Source organism: Malaclemys terrapin, chromosome 23 (assembly GCF_027887155.1).
Source record: "Malaclemys terrapin pileata isolate rMalTer1 chromosome 23, rMalTer1.hap1, whole genome shotgun sequence".
NCBI classification, from domain to species: domain Eukaryota; kingdom Metazoa; phylum Chordata; order Testudines; family Emydidae; genus Malaclemys; species Malaclemys terrapin.
Genome location: NC_071527.1, coordinates 1,452,019 through 1,479,092, shown reverse-complemented (window position 1 = coordinate 1,479,092; position 27,074 = coordinate 1,452,019). Strand labels below are relative to the sequence as shown.

General features: G+C 65.2%; 2 protein-coding genes across 2 annotated transcripts; both read left to right on the top strand.

The window, feature by feature from the left end:
• The first annotated feature begins 8,671 nt into the window (after positions 1 to 8,671).
• Positions 8,672 to 15,099, top strand: ARF3 (ADP ribosylation factor 3). Its single transcript, XM_054012745.1, has 5 exons — positions 8,672 to 8,748; positions 10,828 to 11,029; positions 11,829 to 11,939; positions 13,043 to 13,167; positions 13,255 to 15,099. Exons 2-5 carry the CDS (start codon positions 10,882 to 10,884, stop codon positions 13,414 to 13,416), a joined length of 546 nt encoding a protein of 181 aa, XP_053868720.1. The 5' UTR covers positions 8,672 to 8,748; positions 10,828 to 10,881; the 3' UTR covers positions 13,417 to 15,099.
• An 8,069-nt stretch (positions 15,100 to 23,168) lies between these two features.
• On the top strand, positions 23,169 to 26,780 carry FKBP11 (FKBP prolyl isomerase 11). The gene is made up of 6 exons (XM_054012372.1): positions 23,169 to 23,346; positions 23,440 to 23,505; positions 24,043 to 24,130; positions 24,913 to 24,946; positions 25,950 to 26,020; positions 26,544 to 26,780. The coding sequence occupies exons 1-6, from the start codon at positions 23,233 to 23,235 to the stop codon at positions 26,759 to 26,761; spliced, it is 591 nt and encodes a 196-aa protein (XP_053868347.1). The 5' UTR covers positions 23,169 to 23,232; the 3' UTR covers positions 26,762 to 26,780.
• Positions 26,781 to 27,074: the final 294 nt, after the last annotated feature.

The window sequence follows — 27,074 nt, the reverse complement described above, 5'->3', positions numbered from 1 at the left end:
TTGATAGCGGCTGCTCAGGGAGGCTACAGGACAGGGAACTGCCCTGCTAGGCTGCGGGTTCAAATCCGGCCCTAGGAGGGTGGTAACCAGAGCCCATTACTATCTCACTGTGAGGTGAGCTTTCTGGGGTTCAACCCGCTGCCCCACACCACCCGACCCGACCCCGAGACCAGCTGGTCCCTGGCTAGCGGCTCCTGGGACACACGCTCCCCTCTGCCCCAGTGGATTTTGTGTGCCATGACCCCAGTGGAGCAGACCCCCACACACAGAGAAATCAGCCTGAGCCGAAGGCACCAGAGGGCAGTGGTGGGGTTGGGGGGATGCTGCGGGGGCTGCCAAGGGGTCCCAGCCCAGCTGGCCTTGACCGTCTACATTCCTTGCTGCAGTGCCCCTCCCCCAACCACCTCCAGGCAGGGGGGCCAGTGTCAGTCCCCCCCCCCGCTGACCTGGGGTGAGGAACATTCCCAGGGAGCGCAGGCCCCAGATCAGCCAGAGGCTGCACAGACATTAGCCAGGGAGGGTGCATCACCCTGCCCCCCCCAGACCTGCCTCGCCCCCCCCCCCCCCATTTCAAATTGCACCACACACCCTCCACCCTCCCCCCCGAGACCAGAGTGGGGCAGTGTTTCTGCAGGGGAAACCCCGCACACCCGCCGGTGCCCGCAGGGCCTTCGGCAGGACCGACGGGCAGCAAATGTAAACACGACCCAACTGGGTGCTCTTTGCATGGCAGGCGGGTGGCCTGTGGAACTCACAGCCACTGGGTGTGAGAGGGGAGGAGAGCTGGGCGGGGTCAGGCTGTTGTGCATGAAGAGGGCAGACACCCTCCCTCACGGGGAATGAGGCAACCCCAACCTGGTGGGGCAGGGGACTCCCCTCTGGGCCGCCCAGGGGTGGTGCATTTCCTCTGCAGCAGTGGGGGACGGGGAGCGGGCTAGAGGGACCCCCCTGGGAGCAAGGACGCCGAGCCAGGGGCCCCCAGCACAGGGCCCAGCCCCCAGGGCAGAGACCCCAGCAGAATGTGCTGGGATGCCGGGCAGCAGGGTGTGGGAGACAGCCTTGGCCATGGGGCTGCGGGTCACTGAGCGTGGAAGCCTCATGCAGCGTCTACCCCCCCACCCTGGGGCAGGGCTGAGGGGCGTCAATGGGGGGGGCTGCGCCTGCCCTGGGGAGGCCCCGCTTGCCAGCATCTTGCTCCCCTAGCAGCTGAGGTGGGACACTCCCTGGGAGCTGCAGGCTCTGACTCACGCTGCAAACACACAGGCCCTGCCCTGACCTCAGTCTGCCCTGCAGCCCAGCCCAGCCTCCAGCCACGGGGGTGGGGGGGGGGGATGATGATTGTACAGAGTGCAGGGCTCTGTGTGTGTGCATAGTGTGCAAGGCTGTGTGTGCAGAGCACACATGTACATATGCACAGGGGTCTCTGGGTATGTAGTGTGCAGTGAGAGGGGTTCGGGGGGGCTCTGTGTGCAGTGAGGGGGGTTCGGGGGGGCTCTGTGTGCAGTGAGGGAGGCTCGGGGGGGTTGGGGGCTCTGTGTGCAGTGAGGGGAGCTCGGGGGGGCTGTGTGCAGTGAGGGGGGCTCAGGGGTCTCTGTGTGCAGTAAGTGGGGTTCGGGGGGGCTCTGTGTGCAGTGAGGGAGGCTCGGGGGGGTTGGGGGCTCTGTGTGCAGTGAGGGGAGCTCGGGGGGGTTGGGGGCTCTGTGTGCAGTGAGGGGAGCTCGGGGGGGCTCTGTGTGCAGTGAGGGGAGCTCGGGGGGGCTCTGTGTGCAGTGAGGGAGGCTCGGGGGGGTTGGGGGCTCTGTGTGCAGTGAGGGGAGCTCGGGGGGGCTCTGTGTGCAGTAAGTGGGGTTCAGGGGGGCTCTGTGTGCAGTGAGGGGAGCTCGGGGGGGTTGGGGGCTCTGTGTGCAGTGAGGGGAGCTCGGGGGGGCTCTGTGTGCAGTGCACTCATGCCTTGGGGAAGGAGGGAACACCGGAGCCCCGACTCCCAGACTGCAGTTGAAGTGCACTGACCCACCTGCAGTGACACAACCCAGGCGTCCTGGCTCCCAGCCAGCGGGTGCCCAGCCTGGCTGCCCACGGGGCAGGTGGGGCCATGCCCAGCCCCAGAGGTACCCCTCTCCTCCCGTGCGCGTCCACACTGCAAGGTGCAGTGCGCCACCTGCTGGGGGAGAGTGGCACTGGCCAGCGGGGCGCAGGGCCGGGGCCGCTGAACGAGATGCAGTAGATCCGTCCATTGCAGAGCCAGGAGAGAACCCAGGAGTCCTGGCTCCCAGCCCCCTCCTCCTCCAACCCACTAGACCCCACGCCCCTCCCAGAGCCGAGGATAGAACCCAGGAGTCCTGGCTCCCAGCTCTCTCCTCCTCCAACCCACTAGACCCCACGCCCCTCCCGGAGTCGCGGATAGAACCCAGGAGTCCTGGCTCCCCGTAATATTTTCTAACCACTCGACGGCCCTGCCATGGGGAGGGGTGATCTCACTACACTATGGCCAGACGTGCGAGGGCCCCAGCAGACCCAGGGAAGGGTTGGCTCTGACAGCAGGGAGAGAGGCTCCCTCATTCCCTCGAGGCAGGTCCAGGTGGCAGGGTCAGGAGGGAGGCTGGGGCTAATAATCAATACCCAGCTCTTATCTAGCACCTCTCACCCGGGGATCCCAAAGCACTTTACAGATGGGGAAACTGAGGCACAGAGACGGGCCCAGCACTTGCCCCAGGTCACCCAGCAGAACAGGGGATAGAATCCAGGGCTCCGGAGTCCCAATCCAGCAATGCAGCAGCACCCACGGAGTGGCAGAGGGGTGCAGCGCCTGTGTGTCCCTCTGGCTGCCATGGGGTGCACCCTGCGGGGGGCTCTGCAGCACCTCATGGACCCTGCCACAGTAAGCTAGGGGGAAGCTGGCTCCCCGGGGTGGGGGGTTCTGCTCTGGGCAAGCAGCACCCAAGGGGCTGGAGCAACTTGCCTGTATGCAGCGACTGGGCCAGGCCGTTCTGGGGACGGGGGGGGGGGGCAGCCGATGGTCACATGAGGAACTTTGTTCCTGCCTTATCCCCTACTCACGCTGCAGGGGAGCCTCCTCCTATTGCAATGCGCCCTCTCCACTTGTGCAGCGTGACCCCCCTGCACATCTCCCGCTAATGCACCATGACCCCTGCATGCACGTCACCCCCGCTAATGCACCACAGCCCCCGCTAATGCACCATGACCCCTGCATGCACGTCACCCCCGCTAATGCACCATGACCCCTGCATGCACATCACCCCCGCTAATGCACCACAGCCCCCGCTAATGCACCATGACCCCTGCATGCACGTCACCCCCGCTAATGCACCACAGCCCCCGCTAATGCACCATGACCCCTGCATGCACGTCACCCCCGCTAATGCACCACATCTCCCACTAATGCACCATGAGCCCTGCATGCAGGTCACCCCCGCTAATGCACCACATCTCCCACTAATGCACCATGAGCCCTGCATGCACGTCACCCCCGCTAATGCACCACATCTCCCACTAATGCACCATGAGCCCTGCATGCACGTCACCCCCGCTAATGCACCACATCTCCCATTAATGCACCATGACCCCTGCATGCACGTCACCCCCGCTAATGCACCACATCTCCCACTAATGCACCATGAGCCCTGCATGCACGTCACCCCCGCTAATGCACCACATCTCCCACTAATGCACCATGAGCCCTGCATGCACGTCACCCCCGCTAATGCACCACATCTCCCACTAATGCACCATGAGCCCTGCATGCACGTCACCCCCGCTAATGCACCACATCTCCCATTAATGCACCATGACCCCTGCATGCACATCGCCCCCACTAATGCACCACAGCCCCCCACGCACATCTCCCACTAATGCACCACAACCCCCTGTGACGAACTGGGCCTGTTCTCACGGTGGTCTGTGAATGCTGACAGGGGAGTGTGCTGGGATAGTCTGCATTGCAGAATGGGATCTGCCCGAGGGCGCATACCTGAGTGTGTAACATGAGAACCCAGGAAGGGGTTGAAGGCGAGGCGACTCCTTAGCCCGGGAAACTGAACAAAGGCTGTGGGAGGGGTCGTAAAAGGAGAGTGCTGGAAGCAGGGAGAAGGAGGCTGGAGAGATGGCTGGGAGGCAGGGATGGCTCTGACCCCCCCCCAAAGGGGGGTGGGCTGGCATGCCCTGGGACCCCAAGCTGGACCTAACTGAGGGGGGGCCCTGTTGTCTGTGCCTGCAAGACCTGTCTTGGACTGTATTCCTGTCATCCAAATAAACCTTCTGCTTTACTGGCTGGCTGAGAGTCGCAGTGAATCTCGGGAAGAGGGGTGCAGGGCCCTAACTCCCCCACAATCCGCAACAACTGGTGGCAGCGGTGGGATCTACTGCACCCCGTGGACGGCGCTTCCTGCAGTAAGTGACTGGGGAGCAGTAAAACGAAGGGGGATTGACGGGGACCAGGCGCGCTGAAGAGTGAGAGAGGGACGGTTATTACCCCTGGGAGTGTGTGACCAGCGAGAAGGACTTTTGCAGTAACAGGGTCCCCCGAGGGGATCGCAGCGAGTGGTCCCAGGGGCGGAGGAGTCTGCAGCTCGACCCTGGCAGAGAGGTGGTGACCTCGAGAAGGGCTGGCACACTAGGGGGCCCCCTGGGAACTGTGGGGAGCTGTGAGCACACAGGCCGGTGAGTGGCCAGCAGGAAGATGTATGCCAAGCGGCTTAAGAGCGACCTGGTGGAGCTGTGCAAGCAGAGGCGGCTGCGCATTGGGAGGCTCACCAAAGAACAGCTCATTGCCCAGCTGGAGGCAGAAGATCGCGCGAATGAACTGATCCCTGTGTCTCAGGGAAGCAGCCTGGCAAATGCAGCGCAGGCACCAGTGTCTGTCCCAGCTGGGAGTGGTCAGCCGGCTGCTGAGGGCGTCCCGAGACCCCTCCTTCATATGCCTAGGGGAAGGGTGGGGAGGAGCCCAGCAAATACTGAAGGCGCCGTGGGCCCCCCGGCCAGCAGGGGGTCCCCCCGGCGAAGCTCGCCGGCCAGCAGAGGATCCTCCCGGCGACGTTCGGCATCCGGGGAGCGGAATTGGCTGGAATGGGAGAAAGAGCTAAAACTGAGAGAGCTGGAGGATCGTGAACAACAGAGACAGCATGAACGGGAGGAGAAAGAGAGACAGCATCAGCGTGAACGGGAGGAGAAAGAGAGACAGCGTCAGCATGAACGGGAGGAGAAAGAGAGACAGCATCAGCGTGAAGAGAGACAGAGACAGCATGAACGGGAGGAGAATGAGAGACAGCGTCAGCATGACCTGGAACTGGCGAGATTGAAGGGCAGCGAACCCCCGGCTGCGGTGAGTGAGGGGGGACCCAGGACTGCACGGAGCTTTGATAAGTGCATCATGGCCCATACAAGGAGGGGGAGGACATGGATGACTTCCTGGAGGCCTTCGAGACGGCCTGCGAGCTGCACCGGGTGGAACCCGCGGACAGACTCCGGGTCCTTACCCCCTTACTGGACCCCAAATCCGTGGCATTGTACCGCCAACTGGGAGAGGCAGAGAAAGGGGACTACGAACTATTCAAAAAGGCCCTGCTACGAGAATTTGGGCTGACTCCTGAGATGTACCGGGAAAGGTTCCGGAGTCAAGATAAAACCCCTGAGATCTCATATCTGCAACTAGCCGCCCGCATGGAAAGATACGCCAGCAAGTGGGCTGGTGGGGCCCAGACGAAGGAGGACCTGATTAAACTGCTGGTACTGGAGCAACTGTATGAGCGGTGCCCATCCGACCTGAGGCTGTGGTTGGTGGACAGAAAGCCAGAGAACCCGCGACACGCCGGGCAGCTGGCTGATGAGTTTGTAAAGAGCCGGTCAGGGGGTGGCAGGGAGGAGTCCCAAAGGAGCAATCCCACCACAACGCAGAGAGAGAGTCACCATGGGACCTCCCCGTGGGAAAATACAGAAAAACCCCATCAGAGGGGAACATCCGGCATCAGGACCATCCGACCCACTCAAGGGGACCCATGGGACATGGGCTGCTACCACTGTGGCCAAAAGGGCCACATACGGGCCCAATGCCCCAGGCTCAGGGACAGACTGAGCAGGCCGAACCCACAGAGGGTTGACTGGGTAGAGACCCAGCCCGGCGAGAGGCAGCATTCCCAGGGAAGGGGGGCTGGCAGAGTACCACCTGCTAAGGAGGGAGGAGAGCCCCAGGCCAGCTTCTCTGGGGGGCCAGATGCTCCGGATTCAAAGTTCTCCGTTTACAGGGTTGGCGCGGGGCTGTCCCTGCGGAGCGAGTGCCTTGTTCCCCTGGAGGTGGATGGGAAGGAAGTTTATGGTTACTGGGACACGGGCGCAGAGGTGACACTGGCCCGGCCCGAGGTGGTGGCCCCAGATCGGGTGGTGCCCAACACCTTCCTGACCCTGACCGGGGTGGGCGGGACCCCATTCAAGGTTCCCGTAGCGAGGGTACACCTGAAATGGGGGGCCAAGGAGGGCCCCAAGGACGTGGGAGTGCACCACCATTTGCCCACTGAGGTGTTGATGGGTGGGGACCTAGAGGACTGGCCCAGCAGCCCCCAGACCGCCTTAGTTGTGACCCGCGGTCAGAGCCGGCGAGGGGCACTGCGCCCTGGCCTTGGGGGGGGTGCCTTGCCTGAGGCGCGGGACTCTAACCCGGTGGGGAGGGAACGCCCAGGGACGCGGCTCAGGGAGGCTGCAGCTTCGGACCCAGCGGGCAAGAAAGAGCAGGTGGCCATCCCCGTCCCAGCTGCTGAGTTCCAGGCCGAGTTGCAGAGAGATCCCTCCTTGCGGAAGATAAGGGACCTGGCCGACCTCAATGCGGTACAGACCATGGGACGAGGTGGCCGGAAAGGATTCCTGTGGGAGAAGGGGTTCCTGTACCGAGAATGGGCTCCCCCAGGGAAAATGGAGTCAGGGGGGATCAGGAGGCAGCTGGTGGTACCCCAGAAGTATCGCCGCCAGCTGCTGTGCCGGGCCCATGACATTCCCCTCTCAGGGCACCAGGGAACCTGGCGTACCCAGCAGAGGCTGCTACGGAGCTTTTACTGGCCTGGGGTCTTTGCTACTGTCCGACAGTACTGCCGATCCTGTGACCCCTGTCAGAGGGGGAGGAAGGCCTGGGACAAGGGGAAAACAGCTTTAGGACCCTTGCCCAGCATAGAGGAGCCTTTTCGGAGGGTGACCAAGGTAAAAAGGGCGGCTCTAAACCAAGAGAGCCCAAAGCACAGACCTCCAGACTGGAGCGCTGGGAGAAGACCACAGCCCAGTTGGAGCCCCAGAGGTATGGGGGTGGGAAAAGGGCGCAGGCCGCATAAACCTTCCCACATGCGAACTGCGAGTGCCATCAAGCACCCCCAACCTAAGGGGGAGCGTGAAACTGGAGGGGCCTGGTGTAATTCCCACCAAGGAATGGGAGGGATGCGGGGGCATCCATGGGAACGGGGGTAGGTTCGAACTTCCCCGGGTCACTGGCTAAAGTGACCCTGCTCAGTTCGGTCTCGAAGGGGGGAGAGATGTGACGAACTGGGCCTGTTCTCACGGTGGTCTGTGAATGCTGACAGGGGAGTGTGCTGGGATAGTCTGCATTGCAGAATGGGATCTGCCCGAGGGCGCATACCTGAGTGTGTAACATGAGAACCCAGGAAGGGGTTGAAGGCGAGGCGACTCCTTAGCCCGGGAAACTGAACAAAGGCTGTGGGAGGGGTCGTAAAAGGAGAGTGCTGGAAGCAGGGAGAAGGAGGCTGGAGAGATGGCTGGGAGGCAGGGATGGCTCTGACCCCCCCCCAAAGGGGGGTGGGCTGGCATGCCCTGGGACCCCAAGCTGGACCTAACTGAGGGGGGGCCCTGTTGTCTGTGCCTGCAAGACCTGTCTTGGACTGTATTCCTGTCATCCAAATAAACCTTCTGCTTTACTGGCTGGCTGAGAGTCGCAGTGAATCTCGGGAAGAGGGGTGCAGGGCCCTAACTCCCCCACAATCCGCAACACCCCCCCATGCACATCTCCTGCTAATGCACCATGACCCCTGCATGCACGTCACCCCCGCTAATGCACCACATCTCCCACTAATGCACCATGAGCCCTGCATGCACATCGCCCCCACTAATGCACCACAGCCCCCCACGCACATCTCCCACTAATGCACCCCGGCCCCCCATGCACATCTCCCGCTAATGCACCATGACCCCTGCATGCACGTCACCCCCGCTAATGCACCATGACCCCCCCCTCGCATATCTCCCGCTAATACACCACGGCCCCCCCAAGCACACTCTCGATGGCACCTCACCATCATGAATCTCTGCCTTCCTCTTCACGCTCCAGCCCCCGCGTGTCCCACTCCCACGCTGATGTGACCCCCCCATTCACACGCATCATCCCCCGGGTAACAGCCCCACCCCAGCGCCCCCAGGCATGCACAAGACCCACGATGCTTCACACCCTCAGCTCCCCAATGCACCCCCAATGCAGCCCCCTTGCACTTCCCCTCCCCCACTAGTGCAGCAATCCCCCCCCCCCATGCATTGCTGCAGCTGCTGCCATGGAGATGGGTTGCTGATCTCGCGAGGTTTGCTGCCCCCCCTCTCCCCAGAGTTAGGCGAGAGCTCTCGCGAGATCCCCGGGTGCGTGCACGGGGCCTGCTGCTTCCGGCTGGGGGGGGAGGGGGGTCGGTGCAGAGTCAGCTGGGGAGGAGGAGGAGGGGGCGGGAGGAAGAGCGCGAGCCGGAGCCGGAGCAGGTAGGTGCGGGGTGCAGGGGCCTGGGGAGTAGCAGGCCAGCCCCTTGGGGGGCCCATGCAATGGGGCCCGTACTCCGGGGGGGCTCGCTCAGTGGGGTGCATGGGGGGGAGCAGGCCAGCCCCCTTGGGGGGGCATGCAATGGGGCCCGTACTCCGGGGGGGCTCGCTCAGTGGGGTGCATGGGGGGAGCAGGCCAGCCCCCTTGGGGGGGCATGCAATGGGGCCCGTACTCCGGGGGGGCACGCTCAGTGGGGTTCATGGGGGGAGCAGGCCAGCCCCCTTGGGGGGGCATGCAATGGGGCCCGTACTCCGGGGGGGCACGCTCAGTGGGGTGCATGGGGGGAGCAGGCCTGATCCCCCGGCAGGGTGGGGGTTTGTGTGCAGGCCATCTGGAGGTGCAGGGGCTGCAGTGGGGCCTGTTGTTGGGGGGGGGGCAGCCGGCCCGCCCCTGTCACTGAGCCTGGGGAGCCCTGGGAGTGGGGGTGTCTCAGACTCAGCGGAGGAGCTGGACCCAGGCGTCCCTTGCCCCAGGGCCCCATCCAGAGTGGGGTGTCTGGGGGGGGCGGTGTGCCTCGGGGAGAGCGGGGAGCCCAGCTGGGGGCCAGCATCCCGACGGGGGCAGCAGGCCTTGCCCCCCTGCTGCCGGGGGAGGCTGGTTTTGGGGTCCTATTTGCAGACCCCAATAGTGGAAGGGGCTGAGAGCCCAGTGGGGGGGCAGGGCCCTTCCAAAGAGTGAGCACAGCCCTGTTCTCTGAGCAGGGCCCCCCCTGAGGCTTGGGGGCTCCCTCCCACCCCGAGGGGCCCTTCTTTCCCGGGTGGGGGCAGCAGGGCCTGGGGTCTTGCCCCCATGCTGACCAGAGAGTGAACCCCCTGTGGGTTTTCCTGGGGGGAGCTCCCCCCATTATCACTTGTGAAGTGTTGGGGGTGGAAGGCAGGGAGCGTCGTGCTTCATTATTAGTCATTTTGGGTGGGTGGGTCGCAGCCCTGGGAGTCCTGGGGGCTGCTGGGAGGGCCCAGTGCTCTCACGGGGGGAAGGGGAGGGGGCTCATGGTTCTGGAGCATCTGGGCCCGGGGGCATCTGAGGGGGGCCCTGGCAGTGCCATGGGCAGGCTGTAGAGGTGAAGCATCAGGTGCTGGCGTGGGCGGGCAGGGGGGCGCTGATACCCCGAGGGCAGGGAATGGCCTAAAACGCCAGCGAGAGAGTAATGGTCTGGAAAGGTGAGAGGTGCCGGTGCCCCCTTCCCCTGAGCAGGTCCCATGTACAGGCATAGGGGAAGTGGGGGGCTGGGAGCCAGGATTCCTGGGTTCAGTTCCCAGCTCGGGGAGGGGAGTGGGGTCTAGTGGCTGGAGACTGGGAATTCTTTTGTTGACGCCATGGCCCTGGGTAAGTCCCTGACTCAGTGCCTCAGTTTCCCCATCTGTGTTAAGGCTGGTCTGGACCCACCTCCTGGGGGCTGCGGTCGGCAGGCGCAGGGGGAAGGCCTGTTTTGATTGGTTAGCACAGCGTTAAGAGCCTGTGCGATGGACCCCCCCCCCCAGCCCTGCATGTGCTGCTCCTGGCCCTCGCTGGCAGCACTGTCGTGACCCTGCTGCCGGTGCCTTGGGGGCCGACACTCCGTGGAGGGGGAACGAGGGCAGCCGAGTCAGCTGGCCCTGGTGGGCGCTGGGCACGGCCTGGCACGGCTGCCCCCGGCTCTGCCTTTCAGTATTGTGACGCAGGGAGAAAGGTCCCTTGTGTGGTGCACAAAACCAGGCTGTGGCGCTGCCCTGGGCTCCGGGCCGATCCTTCTCACCGATTGCCGGCGGGTCTCCCCTCTGCCCCCAGCCATGGGGCTGGGTAGCCTGAAGCCAATGGGCCAGCAGGGCCCCTGACTGTCGCTGCTGGCCATGGCTGTCGAACACATGGGGATCAGGGCTGGGTCAGCCAGGCATTGAGCCGGGACTCGGGGCCTGAGCCACCCAGTGCCCCGCCCGACCCAGCCCTGCCGTGGAGCTGAGCTCCTGGGGCCCGCGCCCGCTAGGAGGTGCCGTCACCGCAGGCGCCTGACGCCGGCCGGCCTTGCCCTTCCCGCTGCCCAGGAACCGCGAGCGAGCCGGCCCCGGGAGCCCCTGCACCGCGCCCCCGCCGCCGCCATGGGCAACATCTTCGGGAACCTGCTGAAAAGCCTGATTGGCAAGAAGGAGATGCGCATCCTGATGGTGGGGCTGGACGCGGCCGGGAAGACCACCATCCTCTACAAGCTGAAACTGGGCGAGATCGTCACCACCATCCCCACCATCGGTAGGGCCGGGAGCCGGGCCGCGGCCCCTGGGGCTCCCATCAGCCGGCCCGGCCGTGGGGACGGGGACTCCCATGTGACGGGCGTGGTCCTGTGAGCACACAGCCCCACGTGCTGGCCTGGGGGGCAGGAGGAAAGGACCAGCTGACCCATAACGGGCCTGGGCCCTGGCTGTTGTCTAGCGTTGTTTGGCTCCCCATAGACCATTTCATCAGGACTCCTGGGTTCTCTCCCTGGCTCTGGGAGGGGAGTGGGGGCTGGTGGGTAGAGCGGGGGGGCTTGGAGCCAGGACTCCTGGGTTCTCTCCCTGGCTCTGAGAGGGGAGTGGGGGCTGGTGGGTAGAGCAGGGGGCCTGGGAGCCAGGACTCCTGGGTTCTTTCCCTGGCTCTGGGAGGGGAGTGGGGGCTGGTGGTTAGAGCGGGGGGGGGGGCTTGGAGCCAGGAGTCCTGGGTTCTCTCCCGGCTCTGGGAGGGGAGTGGGGTCTAGTGGTTAGAGGGGAGGAGTTGGGAGTTACAACGCCTGGGTTCTTTACCCAGCTTTGCTGCCGTCTGAACTTGGAGGCAAGCTGCTGACCTCTGTGCCTCAATTTCCCCATCTGAACCTGCACCGCCCTGCCCCCCCTCCCTGCCTCAGTTTCTTTGCCCATTGAGAAGCTCCTGTGCGAGATGAGTTTGCTGGGTCTCAGTCCAGTGCTTGGACACCCTGCGGAAGAGCTCGAGGCAAAGGGGGTTGAGCCCCCACTGGGGGCAGGGCTGGCTGCCCCCCCACGACTGTGGCTAACCCCCCCACCCCCCTTTGCAGGGTTCAACGTGGAGACTGTCGAGTACAAGAACATCAGCTTCACCGTGTGGGATGTGGGCGGCCAGGACAAGATCCGGCCCCTGTGGCGGCACTACTTCCAGAACACCCAGGGTACGGTGGGCAGAGCCCCCCCCCTCTCCTGGGGGGCCTTCCCTCCCCCCAGCGATAGTCTAGGGCTGGCTGAGTATATGTGGGGGGAGGGAGGGTTAGAAGGTTTCTCCTTCTCCTGCTCCCAGGGTGACCAGATCACAACACTCAAATATCGGGACACAAATATTGGTGTCATCAGCCCCGCCCACAGTCCACCCCTGCTCCTGCCAGGCTCCGCCTCCACTCTGCCCCAGGTCCCGCCCCCTCCCCGTTCGCCCCCCCCCTCCCCCCGCACCCTTCCTCATCTGCGGGCTTGCTGCGTCCCTCCTCAGTCCCCCACCCACTGCTCGCCTGCCCGCCACTCGCCCCTTCACCCCCCTGCTCGCCACTCACGCATACTGTGCCGACTTCCCTCTGCTGGGTGGGTGCTCACCCACCCCCCGCCTCTTCCCGCTCAAGCATCCGCCCTCGCTCCGCCCCCATTCCACCCCCTTTCCCCAAGTCCCCGCCCCTGTCCTGCCCCCTGCCCTGAGTGCCCCGCGTTCCCGCTCCGCCCCCTCCCTCCTGGACAGCGCAAAGCACCGCCAAACAGCTGTTAGGCGGCGGGAAGCGCTGGGAGGGGGGCAGGAGCAGGGACAAGACGGGATGGGGGGATGGGGGGGAGAAGGAGGCGAGGGTGGGGAGCTTGGCTGCAGTTTCTCCCCATGGGTGTTCCAGCCCCGGAGCACCCACAGGATCAGGGCCTCCCTCCCGCTTGCCTCCTTACCCGAATATTGGGACAAATGGCGTCCCGATCGTACATTGATCTGGACGCAGGACTAAGGGTTAAATATCGGGACAGTCCTGATTTTATCGGGACATCTGGTCACCCTACCTGCTCCCCCCCTCCCCTGCCATGGTGTGAGTGAGTGGGGGAAAGAGAATTGGTGAATGACTTTGTTCAACCCCCCATTAGAGGGGTGGGGTGGTGAGGAGGGGTCTAGGGGTGCACTGTCACCCCCCCGAGAAGGGATTTGGGGGCATACTGTCACACACGGCCCCGGAGTGGGGTGGGGCTCCCTAGCTGGAGGACTGAATTGTCCCCCCCAGTGCCCGGTGTCAGTGCCCTCCCTCCACCCCCCCAGGGCTGATCTTCGTGGTGGACAGCAATGACCGGGAGCGGGTGAACGAGGCGCGCGAGGAGCTGATGCGGATGCTGGCCGAGGACGAGCTGCGGGACGCCGTGCTCCTCGTCTTCGCCAACAAGCAGGTGGGTCTCGTCCCAGGGCCCTTCCAGCCTCGGCCGCCCTGGGGCTGAATTCTCCGTGGTGTCTGTAACCCCCCCTCTGCCCCCCAGGACCTGCCCAACGCCATGAACGCGGCGGAGATCACGGACAAGCTGGGCCTGCATTCCCTGCGTCACCGCAACTGGTACATCCAGGCCACGTGCGCCACCAGCGGCGATGGGCTCTACGAAGGCCTGGACTGGCTGGCCAACCAGCTGAAGAACAAGAAGTGAGCGAGAGTCGCCCGCCCCCCGCACCGCGAGGGGCCGGGCGGAGCCGCCCTTCTGCCCACCCCCTCTCAGGCTGGCAGGACCCGTCGGTTCTCCCCCCTCCCCCTCTCGTTGGGTTTTGCTTTCTTTCCGGCACCGGTTGCTGTGGGTTTGATTTGGGGTCTCGGTTCTGGTCCCCCCCTCCCCCGGGGTTTGCACGGATCTCGGTGTGTGTGCGCGTGTGATGAATATATCGATATATAAATATTTATGGGGGGCGGGGGGCATCTGCTTCCGTGCTGGGGCAGCCCCTGTCGCCAGGGCGGGGGGCACTGACTGCCCCACGTGTAGCAGTGGCCTTTCTTTTGTGTTGTTTTTATGTTGTTCTTGGTGCCCTGTGACGTGACACGGAGGTAAATTCCTCAAGGCAGCTTTAAGCTTCTGTGTAGGGGGGGCTACTGGTCTGTGCTGGGGGGGAGGGGACACTGCAGGGGGAGGGGGCAGCTGGGGGAGTCGTTTCTGGGTCTCATCCCGTTCCATCTTTCATCTGGGTGGTGGTGGTGGGGGGGAGTTGGTATCACTTGCTAGGGCAGCGCCCCCTGCTGGCAACGTGGCCCTTTCCCAGTCCCCCCCTGCACCACACTGTACAGGCACAAGGGGGGGCTGGCAGAGCTGGTGGGGGACCGGCCAGTGCAGTCTCTGTGCAAGGGAGGTGAACGTTGCCGAGGGGGGCCGCAGGGGGGCTGTGGATTCAGTGGCAGAATTGGGACCATGGTGGAAATTGCCCCTCCAGCCTCGCGCCGCCCCCCCCCCCCCCAGGTTTCAGACGCTGCCAGACCCAGCGTTCCCGTGCGCTTCCCTGTGTCTCCACTGGGGCGGCACCCACAGCTGCTAAATAACTCCCCCGAGGTCGCCCCAGAGCAAGGGCCACAGGTTCACCCCCACACACACCAAATCATGTCACTTCAAGAGGGAGGATTCCACCCCCTGCAGCAGCCCCCCCATGTTCCCCAGCGCCCGCCTCCTCGGCAGCCGTGGGGGGCACTCCCGTTATCACGACCACCTGCGGTGGGGACACCCTGAGAGGCGCCTGTTGGGCTGAGCAGGGATTTTGGGGAGATGCATCAGGGACCCCCACTGCCCCCCGGACTTGCCCACAGCAGAGGGATGGTAGCCCGGGGATCCTGTCCCCCGGGGCCGGTGGTGGGAGCGCGTTAGCTCAGGTTGGGCTGGGTAATTAGCGGCTGTTTCTCAGTGGGCTGGTTAGCAAGGAGTGTATTAATTTTTCCTTTGTACCCGCCCCCCCCAGCAGTCATGCATGTGACCCCCCCCATCCCTCTCCCCCAAGATGGAGGGAAATTGGGCCTCACCCACTCCCCCGGCTTGGGGAGCCACCTAACCAGCCAACAGGGGCCAGCGATTCACAAGTGAACCCCCCCTGCCCCCCCCCCCCGTGTGCAGCACAGTGATTGTAACGAGAACACACGCACCCCCCGGGCGGGCGGACGGACTGTCAGCTCCTCCCCAGCACATGTATTTATACCCCCGGTCTCTGCTTGGTGTGACATGTTGCCCGTGGTTCTGCCCTGGGACGTGGCCCGTGTGTATAGCACCACCTGCCTCTCTCCCCCCCCCCCCCCGGCTCTCGGGGTGTTGGATACATGAGGACCCCTGTACCCCCATTGAATATTAAACATGTTTTATGTAGTGCTGGCCCAGTGTCGCTTCTTTCACCTCCCCGGGGCTGCCAGAGGAACTGACACCCCCAACTACTCTCTCAGGCGGGGGGGAGCCAGGACTCCTGGGTTCTCTCCCCTGCTCTGGGAGGGGAGTGGGGGCTGGTGGGTTAGAGCAGGGGGGGCTGGGACTCCCCATCGCACCTGGGCTGAGCTGGTACGTGGCCCGGATCTGGTGCCCTCACCCCCCACCCCCATCAGTGCCAGTGAAGCCAGGTCCCCTGGGCGGGCTGGGGAAGTGGTGATGGACAGGCTGGGGCTGACTTTAATTAGAAACAGCTTAGGGGAGCGATGGTGCTTCTGGGGCAGGGAGATCCGGAGCCAGAGAGAAGCTTTACCCCCCCCCCCCCCCCCGCACTCCCCCTGGTCCTGTATTTAAGGGGATATTGGCTAAATGGTAAATCCCATTAGCTCTAATCCTGGCTGGGGGAGGCGGATTGTGCCCGTTCCACACTCTGATTTGAAACAAGTGGGGCAGGCACTGAATCCTCGCCCCCGCCCTGGGCCGGGGGGGGATGGGGCACAGGGCCTGGCAGCTGGCCCTGGGGCTCTGGAAGAGAGAGGGGCCCCGGCGCAGGACGCCTGGGTTCTGCCCCACCAGCTCTGCTGCATATTGACAGTGTGATCCTGAGCCCCGGGGAGGGGCCCTGCAGGTTCTGCCATTCGCACTCCTCCAGCCCGGTCACCCCCCTTGCTGGCTGCAACCCCCTGCACCCTCCAGCCACGCAGCCTCAGCCCCCCGCGTGCTGGGCCCCCATCCGAGCTGGAGCCCTGCGGCAGGACAGGCCGGACGTTTCGGAGCGGCACGAGTGGGGGCGAGGCTGCGCTCTCGGGGGGCAGCAGTGGGTAGAGCGGGTGCCAGGTGGTGGTGGGTAAATGGAAACTCCACCCATGTGTCCCGAGAACACAGACGTGGGGGGAGACGTCCCCTGCCCTGCCCGGGATTCGGGGATCAGGAGCGGGGCGGTACACATGGGCACCAGTCCCTGCTCGGTTTCTGGGGTAGAGCGGTGGTGGTGTGGGCAGTGGGGCCGTACTGCTCTAGGGATGGTGGTGACAGGGTTGTTAATAGTGCGGATGAGCCCGAAGGCCTTGGCCAGGCTCCTGCTGGGAGCTGCCTCCAGTCTCCTGGGGCCCAGGCCGGTGCCTCCACGAGGGCAGGTCAAACCCGCCTGTCCGGGGCATTGCCCGTGGGTTCTGCGGTGGGCGGAGGCCAGGCCAGGCTTAGCCCCTGGGTTTCAATGCCGTTGCCAGAGCCCAGGTGGAACGCTGCCCCTGCCGTAGGTCCTGTGGTGTCGACTTGAACCAGGCCTGAGCTGACCGGCGCACGCCAGCACTGGGGGAGCAAAGTGAGGGGTGGGGTGCATGGGGGGAGGAGATAGAAAGCCCCGCCTCCCCCCAAGACAGGGCAGTTGGAGCCCAGCAGCTGTCCTGGGTCCCTCCATGCTGCAGGCATGTGCCCGGGTGCGGTGGCCACGGGCACCAGGCCTGAGCCCTGCTAGTCTGACACGAGGAGCGTTGTGCCCCCTGGGGTGAGTGACAGAGGGGGGGGGGGCTGGCTCTTCAGCCCAGGGTGCAGGGGAGGGAGCGCTGGAGGGGGACATGGGGGGGTCTCAAGATGTCACATGCCTGGGGACTGGGCCGGGGGGCACATCTGCAGGGTCTGCCTATCAGTTCCCCCCACTCAACGCTCCCCAGAGCTAGTGCTGCCCCTCAAATCCCCAGTGCTCCAAGCAGGTGGTTAGAGCAGGGGGCTGGGGGCCAGGACTCCTGGGTTCTATCCCCAGCTCGGGGAGGGGGTTTAGGGGTCCAGGGCCAGGACTCCTGGGTTCTATCCCTGGCTCTGGGAGGGGAGTGGGGTGTAGGGGGCCAAGACTCCTTGGTTCTATCCCTGGCTCTGGAAGGGGGAGGGGGTTTAGGGGGCCAGGAGCCAGGACTCCTGGGTTCCATCCCTGGCTCTGGAAGGGGGAGGGGGTTTAGGGGGCCAGGAGCCGGGACTCCTGGGTTCTATCCCCGGCTCGGGGAGGGGATCCAGGGGGCCAGGAGTCAGGACTCCTGGGTTCTATCCCTGGCTCTTTAAGGGGGAGGGAGTCTAGGGGGCCAGGAGCCAGGACTCCTGGGTTCTATCCCTGGCTCGGGGAAGGAGCCCAGGGGGCCAGGAGCCAGGACTCCTGGGTTCTATCCCCGGCTCTGGGAGGGGGTCCAGGGGGCCGGGAGTCAGGACTCCTGGGTTCTATCCCCAGCTTGGGGAGGGGAGTGGGGTGTAGGGAGCCAGGACTGCTGGGTTCTATCCCCAACTTGGGGAGGGGAGTGGGGTGTAGGGGGCCAGGAGCCAGGACTCCTGGGTTCTATCCCTGGCTCTGGAAGGGGGAGGGAGTTTAGGGGGCCAGGAGCCAGGACTCCTGGGTTCTATCCCTGGCTCGGGGAAGGAGCCCAGGGGGCCGGGTGCCAGGACTCCTGGGTTCTATCCCCAGCTTGGGGAGGGGAGTGGGGTGTAGGGGGCCAGGAGCCAGGATTGCTGGGTTCTATCCCCAACTTGGGGAGGGGAGTGGGGTGTAGGGGGCCAGGAGCCAGGACTCCTGGGTTCTATCCCTGGCTCTGGAAGGGGGAGGGGGTTTAGGGGGCCAGGAGCCAGGACTCCTGGGTTCTATCCCTGGCTCTGGGAGGGGAGTGGGGTGTAGGGGGCCAAGACTCCTTGGTTCTATCCCTGGCTCTGGAAGGGGGAGGGGGTTTAGGGGGCCAGGAGCCGGGACTCCTGGGTTCTATCCCTGGCTCGGGGAGGGGATCCAGGGGGCCAGGAGTCAGGACTCCTGGGTTCTATCCCTGGCTCTGGAAGGGGGAGGGAGTCTAGGGGGCCAGGAGCCAGGACTCCTGGGTTCTATCCCTGGCTCAGGGAGGGGGAGGGGGGCCAGGAGCCAGGACTCCTGGGTTCTCTCCCCGGCTCAGGGAGGGGGGGTGTCGTAGGGGGCCAGGACTCCTGGGTTCTCTCCCCGGCTCGGGGAGGGGGGGTGTTGTAGGGGGCCAGGACTCCTGGGTTCTCTCCCCGGCTCAGGGAGGGGGGGTGTCGTAGGGGGCCAGGACTCCTGGGTTCTCTCCCCGGCTCAGGGAGGGGGGGTGTCGTAGGGGGCCAGGACTCCTGGGTTCTATCCCTGGCTCAGGGAGGGGGAGGGGGGCCAGGAGCCAGGACTCCTGGGTTCTCTCCCCGGCTCAGGGAGGGGGAGGGGGGCCAGGAGCCAGGACTCCTGGGTTCTCTCCCCGGCTCGGGGAGGGGGGGTGTCGTAGGGGGCCAGGACTCCTGGGTTCTCTCCCCGGCTCGGGGAGGGGGGGTGTTGTAGGGGGCCAGGAATCCTGCTTTGATTCTGGCACTTGGTTATAAGCCATGGCTGCAGCAGCTGTGAGGTGACAGGGCCCGATCCTGTGTCCCTTCCTGGCAGCAGCCTTTGCTCAGGGGTCTGCTGGGACCCCACTGCCGGAGCGCCCCCCCCCCCCCCTCCCCGCTCCCGGGCTGGAGGCTGGGGCCGGTTTCCCACCAGCCCATCCATCTCACATTGTCTCTGGGCCAGGGAGGGGGCGCAGCCCCGAGCCGCCCCAGCTCCCGTAATCCCATTACAGCCTCACGGCCCGAGCCGCCAGCCCGTCTTCGCCACATCACGGCAACGGGGGCTGGTATGTGGGTGCAGGTGGCGGGGCCGCGGCCGGGGAATGACAGGCGTGGCCCAGACAATGGGAGCAGCGTCCCGGCGGAGGAATAGCTGGCATGCCGATCCCGTCGCCCTGGGAGCCAGCCCCACAGCCCAGCCCACGCTCTGGCCCCCCGCGGCGCCTTGTGGTGCTGGGTGGCCCCACACCCCCGTGCTGCAGGGAGACGGGCAGGCTCCCAGCTGGACGCTGCTTGGCCTGGCAAAGCTGGTGCCCACAGGCCGGAGCACGAGCCTTCAGCTGAGCCCAACCGGAGCTGGCTTCTCCGCCCAGCCCTAGAGCTGGCACTGCTGAGCGGGACGACTGGGGGGTGCAGCTCGCTGGGGCTGTCCCTGGTGAGAGGAGCAGCTGGAAACGCTTGTACAGCTCCTAGCACCTTCCTGAGCAGGGCCCCCGGGGCTGCCCCTGCACAGAACGAACGCAGCCTGCACGGCCCCGTCAGAGCACACGCGCTGGCCACACCAGGGTCCCTCAGACCCGGCAGCTCTGCACCAGGGTCGGTGCTTTACAGCCATGGTGCCTGGGGGGGACTGTTACCGAGTGTGCGAGCCCATCCCCACCCTTGTGTGGCCACCGTCCAAGCGGGGCAGAGGGGCCTTCCCCGGACAGAAGCAGCCAGCGGGAGTGGCCAAGCTGCATTCACATGCATGCGGGCAGCCTGGCCCCCTTTAGCTAGTCCGGTGTTCTTCAAGCCAGGCCACGGCTCGGCGAGGCCCCAGTTCTCAAGGGCACCGGTCAGTCACGAACTGGGCGGATGTGCACTATGGTGGGGCTGGACCCGGGCGTGGCCCTGCTGGGCCAGACAGCACACGCTGCATCATCTCACGGGCCTGTTCTGCACGCCCCAGAGCAGAGGAGCCCACCTCGGCCCTGGCCCGGCAGGTGCTGCGATGCGCTCGGGAGCCATGGACGGAGGTTACACCCCAGCCCCATTCACAGGCATCCGCCCAAACCTCCTCCCCAGGGACCCGCCTCTTGCCAGCTGGGGCTGTGCGTGCGGTGGAAATGGCCTGCCCAGTTCTGCGTCCTGGCTCCGACCCTGCCATGGAGTCCCGGCATGGCCACACCAGCACCGGACCTTTCTTTCTGGTGGGGAATTTCTCCTGTCAGACGCCGAGCTCTTTGGAGCAGGGCCCTGGGCAGCACCCAGCCCGGCGGGGCCCAATCTGGCTGTGGCCTTAGGTACTGCCACTGCTGTGTAAATGATTATTTGTCTTCCCGTAGCGTCTGGGGGGCCCGGCTGAGCTCAGGGGCTCCATCGCGCCGTGAGTTGCCCAGACACGGAGTGAGATGCGGTCCCTGCCTCCAGCCAGGAAGGAGCGTTAGCCCCGGCACGGAGGAGCTGAGGCCCAGGGCGATGAGCTTGTTTGCCTAACATCACCCACAGGGCAGTAGCATGGCCGAGGACTTACCCTGGTGTCCTGGGCCCCAAGCACTAGATCGTCCCTCCCCATCTGCGGCTGCTTCGGATGCCTGAAACACGGTTAGGGTCAGGGGCCTTAAACATGCCATTAGGTGGAAAGGGAGGAATTGTTGATGATTTGCTGCCACCTTCTGGTGCTGGGAGCTTGGTGCCTTAAAGCTCAGCATGCCCCAGATGCTCTGCTCCACCTCACGTCTGCCCGCCAAGGCTGGAAGGTGCTTGGGGGTGGGGGGAGAGTCAGCATGTAACCCCCAGTTCTAATCATCTGAAAGCTGTTCCTGTGAGGAAATATAAGAGACACAGAGTGAGTCACTCATAGAGAACCCAGCCTGGAGTCCTGACTCCCAGCCCCCTGCTCTAACCACTAGACCCCACTCCCCACCCAGAGCAGGGCACAGAACCAAGGAGTCCTGGCGCCCAGCCCTGCCCCCGCTCTAACCACTAGACCCCACTCACCTCCCAGAGCAAGGCACAGAACCCAGGTGTCCTGGTGCCCAGCCCTGCCCCCGCTCTAACCACTAGACCCCACTCCCCTCCCAGAGCAAGGCACAGAACCCAGGCGTCCTGGTGCCCAGCCCTGCCCCCGCTCTAACCACTAGACCCCACTCCCCTCCCAGAGCAGGGCACAGGACCCAGGCTGGACTCTGAGTTCCCCCACTAAGGGAGGTCAGGATCCAGCCCCCCTGTTACTCCCTCCCGAGGGCCTGCTTGGGGGTAAACTGATTCCCCAGGTGGCCACTTCCTGGTTAATTGGCAAATGAGCCCCTGGAGCTGGGTGTCCGGAGGGTGGTTAGGGGGCCTGCTCCCAGGGAGAAGCTGCTTCGAAAGGCCTGGCTCTCCTAGGCCTAGTCTATGCTTAAAGATGAGGTGGGTAGAGGCCCTGGTGTAGCTCCAGCCAGGCAGGTGGAAGAATTTCTATCGCTGCTCAGAGCGGTGGGCTGCCTACGTGGATGGAAACCCCCTTTTGCCACGACAGGAAGCAGCGGTGCTGCAGCGGTCGTGCCCACAGCGTAGCCGTGGCTGTGGCAAGAAGGTGCTGTGCCCCGAGGAGCAGGGGGCCTGGACGGTGCACACCTAGGGAGAGGAGATTCCTGCAGGGAGAACGCCAGGGAGGCCTGTTCCCAGCGAAGGACGCTTGCTTGCAAACAGTGGCAGGGTGCCCAGGCTGGCAGGAGCCTGGAGTCCAGGGAAGGGAGCTGAGCGGAGCAGACCCTGCTGGCGAAGGGCCAGGGACTGACTGTCTCCCTGCCAGGATGAAGGTCTTTGGTTGTTGGCCATTTCCTGTTTGTGAAGGAGACCCCCCCCCGCCCCAAAAGGGGATGCGCTTCGATACCTGAAAACCTGCTTGGACTTGTTCCTTCCCTGGGTGGAGGGAAGCCAAGGTAGGGCTTCGGTGGTGCCCTGCCTGGCCGCAAGGGGGTGATCTGGGACAGCCGGCACTGCCAGACCCCTGTTGCAGCCCACCCCGGCCACTGCCATATGCTGTACCCCAAAGCACTCGTGAGATGTAACGCACAATCAACGCAGGGTCTCGCCTCACGGCCCGCTCGCTGGGCCCACAGGGCTCACGCAGCCAAGCTCTGTTCAGCTGAACATCCACTTTCACAAAACCAAAGGTGGCAGGTGCCGGGAACTGGGGCTTTCAGAGAAACGTCACCTGCCGGGAGCCTGGAGAGCCAATGGCTGGGGTCAGCAACGCTGTCATCCTACCACCAGCCCAGCTCCCGCCGTGGCCGTGACCGAGACGCAGCCAAGGGAGACGCAGCAAAGGGGGCTTGTGCGTCTCCTCCCCTAGGAAACCAACCCCCTGCTGTCTGCCCCCTCCCCCTGCCCTTCGCCAAGCCCGTGGGCCAAAGCCATGGCCTTCCATGGAGTTAGCGCAGCTGGGCAACGCGACGGGACCCCACTGGTGCCTGCCGGAAGGCCCAGTCCACCCAAAGCCTAACGCTGGTAGCTGGGCCTGAGCCAGTGATGCGGGGTGGGGCTGGGGGACTAACGAACGCCCCATTGCTCTCAGGGGAGGGGGGTTCCCTGCTGGTTTGGTGGGTGGGAGCAGTGGGGCGCTGAGCACTCTGGAACAGGCTTTGCACCTTGTGGAGCAGTTTGCACCTGGGTAAAGTGTGTGTCGAGGGGGGGAGCTGCCCCAGGGAAGGAGGAAAGGGGGACGTGGTCGCACCCACACCCCATCCTGGCCTCCTCCTGAACCGCCACTGCCCAGCTCCCCGGCTCTGTGCCAGCTAACGCTGTCGCTGGGGAGCCTTTGCCGAAGAGCACACGCCGGAGCGCGGCCAACACGGAGTAACTTTACAGCCGCTGGGGATCTGGCCCCATTGGCACCAAGGGAGCGAGAGTGATTTACACCAGCCCTGGAGTTTTGGCCCTAAACGCATGTGTGTGTGCCAGGTGTGTGCGTGTGAGGTGTGCCAGGTGTGTGTGTGTGAGGTGAGCCAGGTGTGTGTGCCAGGTGTGTGTGTGTGTGAGGTGAGCCAGGTGTGTGCGTGTGAGGTGTGCCAGGTGTGTGTGTGTGCGTGTGAGGTGTGCCAGGTGTGTGTGTGAGAGGTGAGCCAGGTGTGTGTGCCAGGTGTGTGTCTGACCACTCCTCACAATGCTCACAATCCCCCCCCTACGCAGTGACCCCGAGTTTGGAGCCAGACCCCCCCCCCCCCCCCGCTGTCCTGCTGCCTGGCCTGGCCCCAGGGTGGCCCTGACCCCGGCCCGACGCCAGGTGCCGGCGGGGGTAGCGGCTGTGCTGACATCCCACAGTGCGAGGGGGGGGGGGGGGGGGGCTCAGCTCGCACGTGTCCCTGGGCCCGGCCGGGGCGGAGCTGCCGGGGGGGGCATGAAGTGCCCGGCCGGGGTTGAATGACAGGGGGTGGGAAGGCACCAGGCGGCGCTGGCCGGGGCGGGGCGAGGCGAGGAGGCGGTAGCGGCCCCCCCCACACACTCCCCGGCCAGGCGGCTCCCGGCAGGCTCGTGCTGACCATGCTCCCGCACCCTCCGGCCGCCCCCCTCCTGCTCCTCCTCCTGCTGGGGTGCGGGGCGCGGGGGGAGAGCGGCGGGGACAGCCCCCCCCGCGCGCCGCAGCTGGAGACCCTGGTGAGGGGGGGCGCGCCGGAACGGGGTGCGGGGGGGGGGACGGGGGGGACCCCGGCGCCAGAGCTGTGACCCCCCCTTGCGCTCGCCCCGCAGGTGGCGCCCCCCGAGGACTGCGCGGCGCGCTCGGCGCTGGGGGACACGGTGGAGATTCACTACACGGTAAGGGGGGGGCGGGGGGAGCCGCCGGACACGTCAGCACGGGCGGCTCCTTCCGCCCGGGGCGGGGCCAGGCCGGGGCGGCTCCCACCTGGCCCGCACGTGCGCCCGGGGGGGGGAGACTGGGCCCCCTCCGGCTGGGGCAGTGAGCGGCTCGCGGGGCGGGGGGGTGCCCCTGAGTCTCTGGGGTATAGGAATGGCAGGGGGGCAGTGCCCCCTGTGTCGGGGGTCCTGCAGTTGTGTCCCCCTCCCAGGAGCGGCACAGGGCAGAACTCTGGCCCTTCTGCCCCCTTTGCCCTTCACCCGGCTTTGTTCCCACGTCTGCCCCCCGCCCTGCTGTGCCCGCTCGCCCCCGCTGCCCACCCCGGGGAGGCCTAGGGTCGGGGCCGGCGTCCCCATGGCAGGGCCCTTTGCGCGTCTGTCAGCGGTGGTGCAGCAGGCGCTCCCTCGCCCCAGGGCCCCGCGCCCAAGCTGGCCCTGGTCTGGCAGCAGGGTGCCCGCGCTGGGGGTTACCCGTGTGTGTCCAATGTCTCCCCACAGGGCAGCTTGGAGGATGGGCGGATCATCGACACCTCGCTCTCGCGGGACCCTCTGCAGGTGGAGCTGGGTAAAAAACAGGTGATCCCTGGTACGTGAGCCTGGGCCCCAATGTGGGGAGGAGGCTGGGCTGGGCCTCCAGAGATCTGGGCGCTCTGCCATTGGCTGCGTGCGTGCCCTTGGCCGTCACTTAACCCCCCACCTCCCCAGCAAGATGGGGGGGGCTGCTCTCGGTCAGGGCCTGTTCAGCGCCTGGTGCGACAGGGGCCTCTAGGTACTGCTGACATACTAACTGCAGTGGAAGGTGCAGGTCTCTGTTGGCGTCTGCTGGAAGGATCAGGTGCCCCATGGGCCCCCTGCACTGCTCCGAATCCGGCTGGCCCTGGAACGCACCGACATGTTCCCCTGCTTGTCCTCTCTGCAGTGACAGTCTGTGAAGGGGCCACCGCCCCTTGCCGGTGTTTGTGTGACAGAACCTCCCCTCCCACGTCCAGCCCTTGCAGATGTTCCGCCGGGTCGGGGGGCGCGGGGAGTATTAGGAATTCCCCGGCTTGGCCCGGGCTCCGATTGGGAGGCTTCTCTCGTAACCCTGCTGAATGATCAGACCCGTCCAGATCCCTGGCTCCCACTTCCTAGGCACCCTGGCCCGCGCTGTCCCTGCCTCACTGGGGCCACTTTCAGCAGCTTAGCCCCCTGGTGCCGTGAGCCTGCCAGAGCTCAGCGGGGCCGGGGGCTCGGAAGGGAGGCCTCCTGCGACAGGGGGTGGGGAGAAGAGCAATCCCAAAGAGGCCCCGTCACCCAGGAGGGTAGGAACCCTTTCAGAGAATCCCCCTGATTTGTGTCTCTTCTTCTGTGGTTTTTCCCTCCTCCCAGGCTTGGAGCAAAGCTTGCTAGACATGTGCGTTGGGTAAGTGAGGCCCTGGCTTGCTAGCGAGAGCAGTGATGGTGTGGCTGGGGAAAGGCATCCTGGCTCCGTGCTCTCGGCCAAAGCAATAGACAAGCTGGGGCTCCCCTTCTGCTCCGGGATGGGGCTGGATCAGTGGAGTGGGCAGGGGGCTGGAGACGCAAACATGGTAAAAATCAGGTCAGAGCCTGGGCAGGGGCCCAGCTCTTCGCTGTACCTGCATTTTCTCTCCAGGAAGCTGGGCGTGGGTCCCGGTGTGTGCTTATCTCCAGGAGCAGGAAGGGGGCTCTCTGCCTGCCCTCTGGGCTGGGCTGCCCACTGGGGGCAGGGGCGAGGCGCTCCCTTCCTGCCCTCTGGGCTGGGCTGCCCACTGGGGGCAGGGGCGAGGCGCTCTCTGCCTGCCCTCTGGGCTGGGCTGCCCACTGGGGGCAGGGGCGAGGCGCTCCCTTCCTGCCCTCTGGGCTGGGCTGCCCACTGGGCCGCTCCCTTTCTGCGGACTGGTTTCTGCAGGCAGATGCAGGTGGTTGGGCCTGCAAGCACTTGGAGAGGAGCATGCAGCTCTGATACTAGCCCACCCAGGGCTGGATGCGAAACCACGCAGGAAGATGCTCTCAGTCACTGAGCCAGTGCCCCAACCACCTGCCGCTGGATGTGCTGCCTTGGAGAGGAGGCCCTAATGCATTCTCGTTATTTTAACGCCTCCAGGCCCTTCTCCTTGGACACAGGCTGGTACCCTCAGCATCCTGCCCCCAGCCCAGCTCTATCGCTTACGTTCTACCCATGTACAATTTCAGTTTGATTCGGCATTAGGCATGTCTTGTCCTGAACTGTGATGGAGTTGTGCTGGGTGGCTGCGGTGCTCCACCCCAGCAGTGGTCGCACTTCCCTGGTGGATGGGGTGCCTTGGGCAGGGGATGCTGCGTGCGAACGGCAGGGCTGTGGCTATGCTGCCAAAGGGCAGAAGGTTGGGCCCTTGCTCTGATGTGCCTCTCCCTCTGCTTGGCAGGGAGAAGCGGAGGGTGATCATCCCACCTCAGCTGGCTTACGGCAAGCGAGGATCCCCACCTGCTGTCCCAGGTAACTGCCGCCTCCGTGTCTGCCCAGCCTGGCTGGACGTGGGATCTTCCTTAATCGGCCTGAGTCTCAGAGCCAAGCCCTGGTGCCCCCACCCCAGGGCAGAGAGCACTAGGCTGCTGTTAGGTCCCCCCCAGCCCTCTGGTTACCCAGCAACACCTGCTACAGATTCTGCTCCCTGGTGAATTCAGTGCCAGGCTGACAGACAGCCCCGGAGCTGGACGCTGTGGCCCGCCAAGGAGCGAGGGAGCTTGGGCTCTGTAGCCCCTTCAGTCCTTGGCCTGCCTGGAGAGGCTGCCAGAGCTGACGTGGCAGGGCTGGGACTCCCCAGAGCTGCAGCTGCCTCTGGTTTGCTCTGGGCAGGGCAGCGTGCGGGTGCCCTGCTCTGGGCAGGGCAGCGCTGTCTGGTGCCCTCCCATGAGCTTGGGCAGTGAGCACATGCCCTGTGCCAGCTGTGTCAGGAGCACTCCCACCTCTGCGGTGTGTGCGGGGGAGCCCAGCTCAGCCATGCCCCCTCTCTCCCCAGCGGACGCTGTGCTGCAGTTCGACGTGGAGCTGGTTGGCCTCTCCCGGGCCAGCTACTGGCAGAAGGTGACGAATGACGTGCTGCCCCTGCTCTGCATCGGGCTGATCCCGGCTCTGCTGGGCCTGATTGGCTACCACCTCTACCACAAGGCCAGCAGCTCCCGGGGGGCCAAGAAGAGGCTCAAGGAGGAGAAGAGAAACAAGGCCAAAAAGAAATAAACGTCCTCTCCCCACAGTATCAGCACCTGCTCCGTGGCTGCTTTTGTCAGGGTCCCTGGGGAAGAGGGCCTGGGGGGAAGCCCTTTGCTCCCCTCCAAAGGGGGCCGGAGCAGCAGGACTGGCTTGAACCTGGCCAAGCCAGCTGACAGGGCAGGAGAGTGAAGGCATCTCGCTCACAGTGGCCGCCTGCCGGCCCTTTCCCAGGATCAGGCAATCCCAGCGCCGTGCTTCCCTGGGGCAGGGCCTGGCCTGGAGGCTGCAGCGCTGCACCAGGGCTACCAGCCTGCCTTGGAACGCGGGGGTAGAGCCCTGT

Excerpts from the sequence above, each read along its gene's own strand:
- ARF3 (XM_054012745.1), top strand. The coding sequence starts at position 10,882 with ATGGGCAACATCTTCGGGAACCTGCTGAAAAGCCTGATTGGCAAGAAG. Across the intron at positions 11,940-13,042 it reads CTACTTCCAGAACACCCAGG|GGCTGATCTTCGTGGTGGAC; the intron begins GTACGGTGGGCA and ends CCACCCCCCCAG. Across the intron at positions 13,168-13,254 it reads TCGTCTTCGCCAACAAGCAG|GACCTGCCCAACGCCATGAA; the intron begins GTGGGTCTCGTC and ends TCTGCCCCCCAG.
- FKBP11 (XM_054012372.1), top strand. The coding sequence starts at position 23,233 with ATGCTCCCGCACCCTCCGGCCGCCCCCCTCCTGCTCCTCCTCCTGCTG. Across the intron at positions 23,506-24,042 it reads CGGTGGAGATTCACTACACG|GGCAGCTTGGAGGATGGGCG; the intron begins GTAAGGGGGGGG and ends GTCTCCCCACAG. Across the intron at positions 24,131-24,912 it reads TAAAAAACAGGTGATCCCTG|GCTTGGAGCAAAGCTTGCTA; the intron begins GTACGTGAGCCT and ends CCCTCCTCCCAG.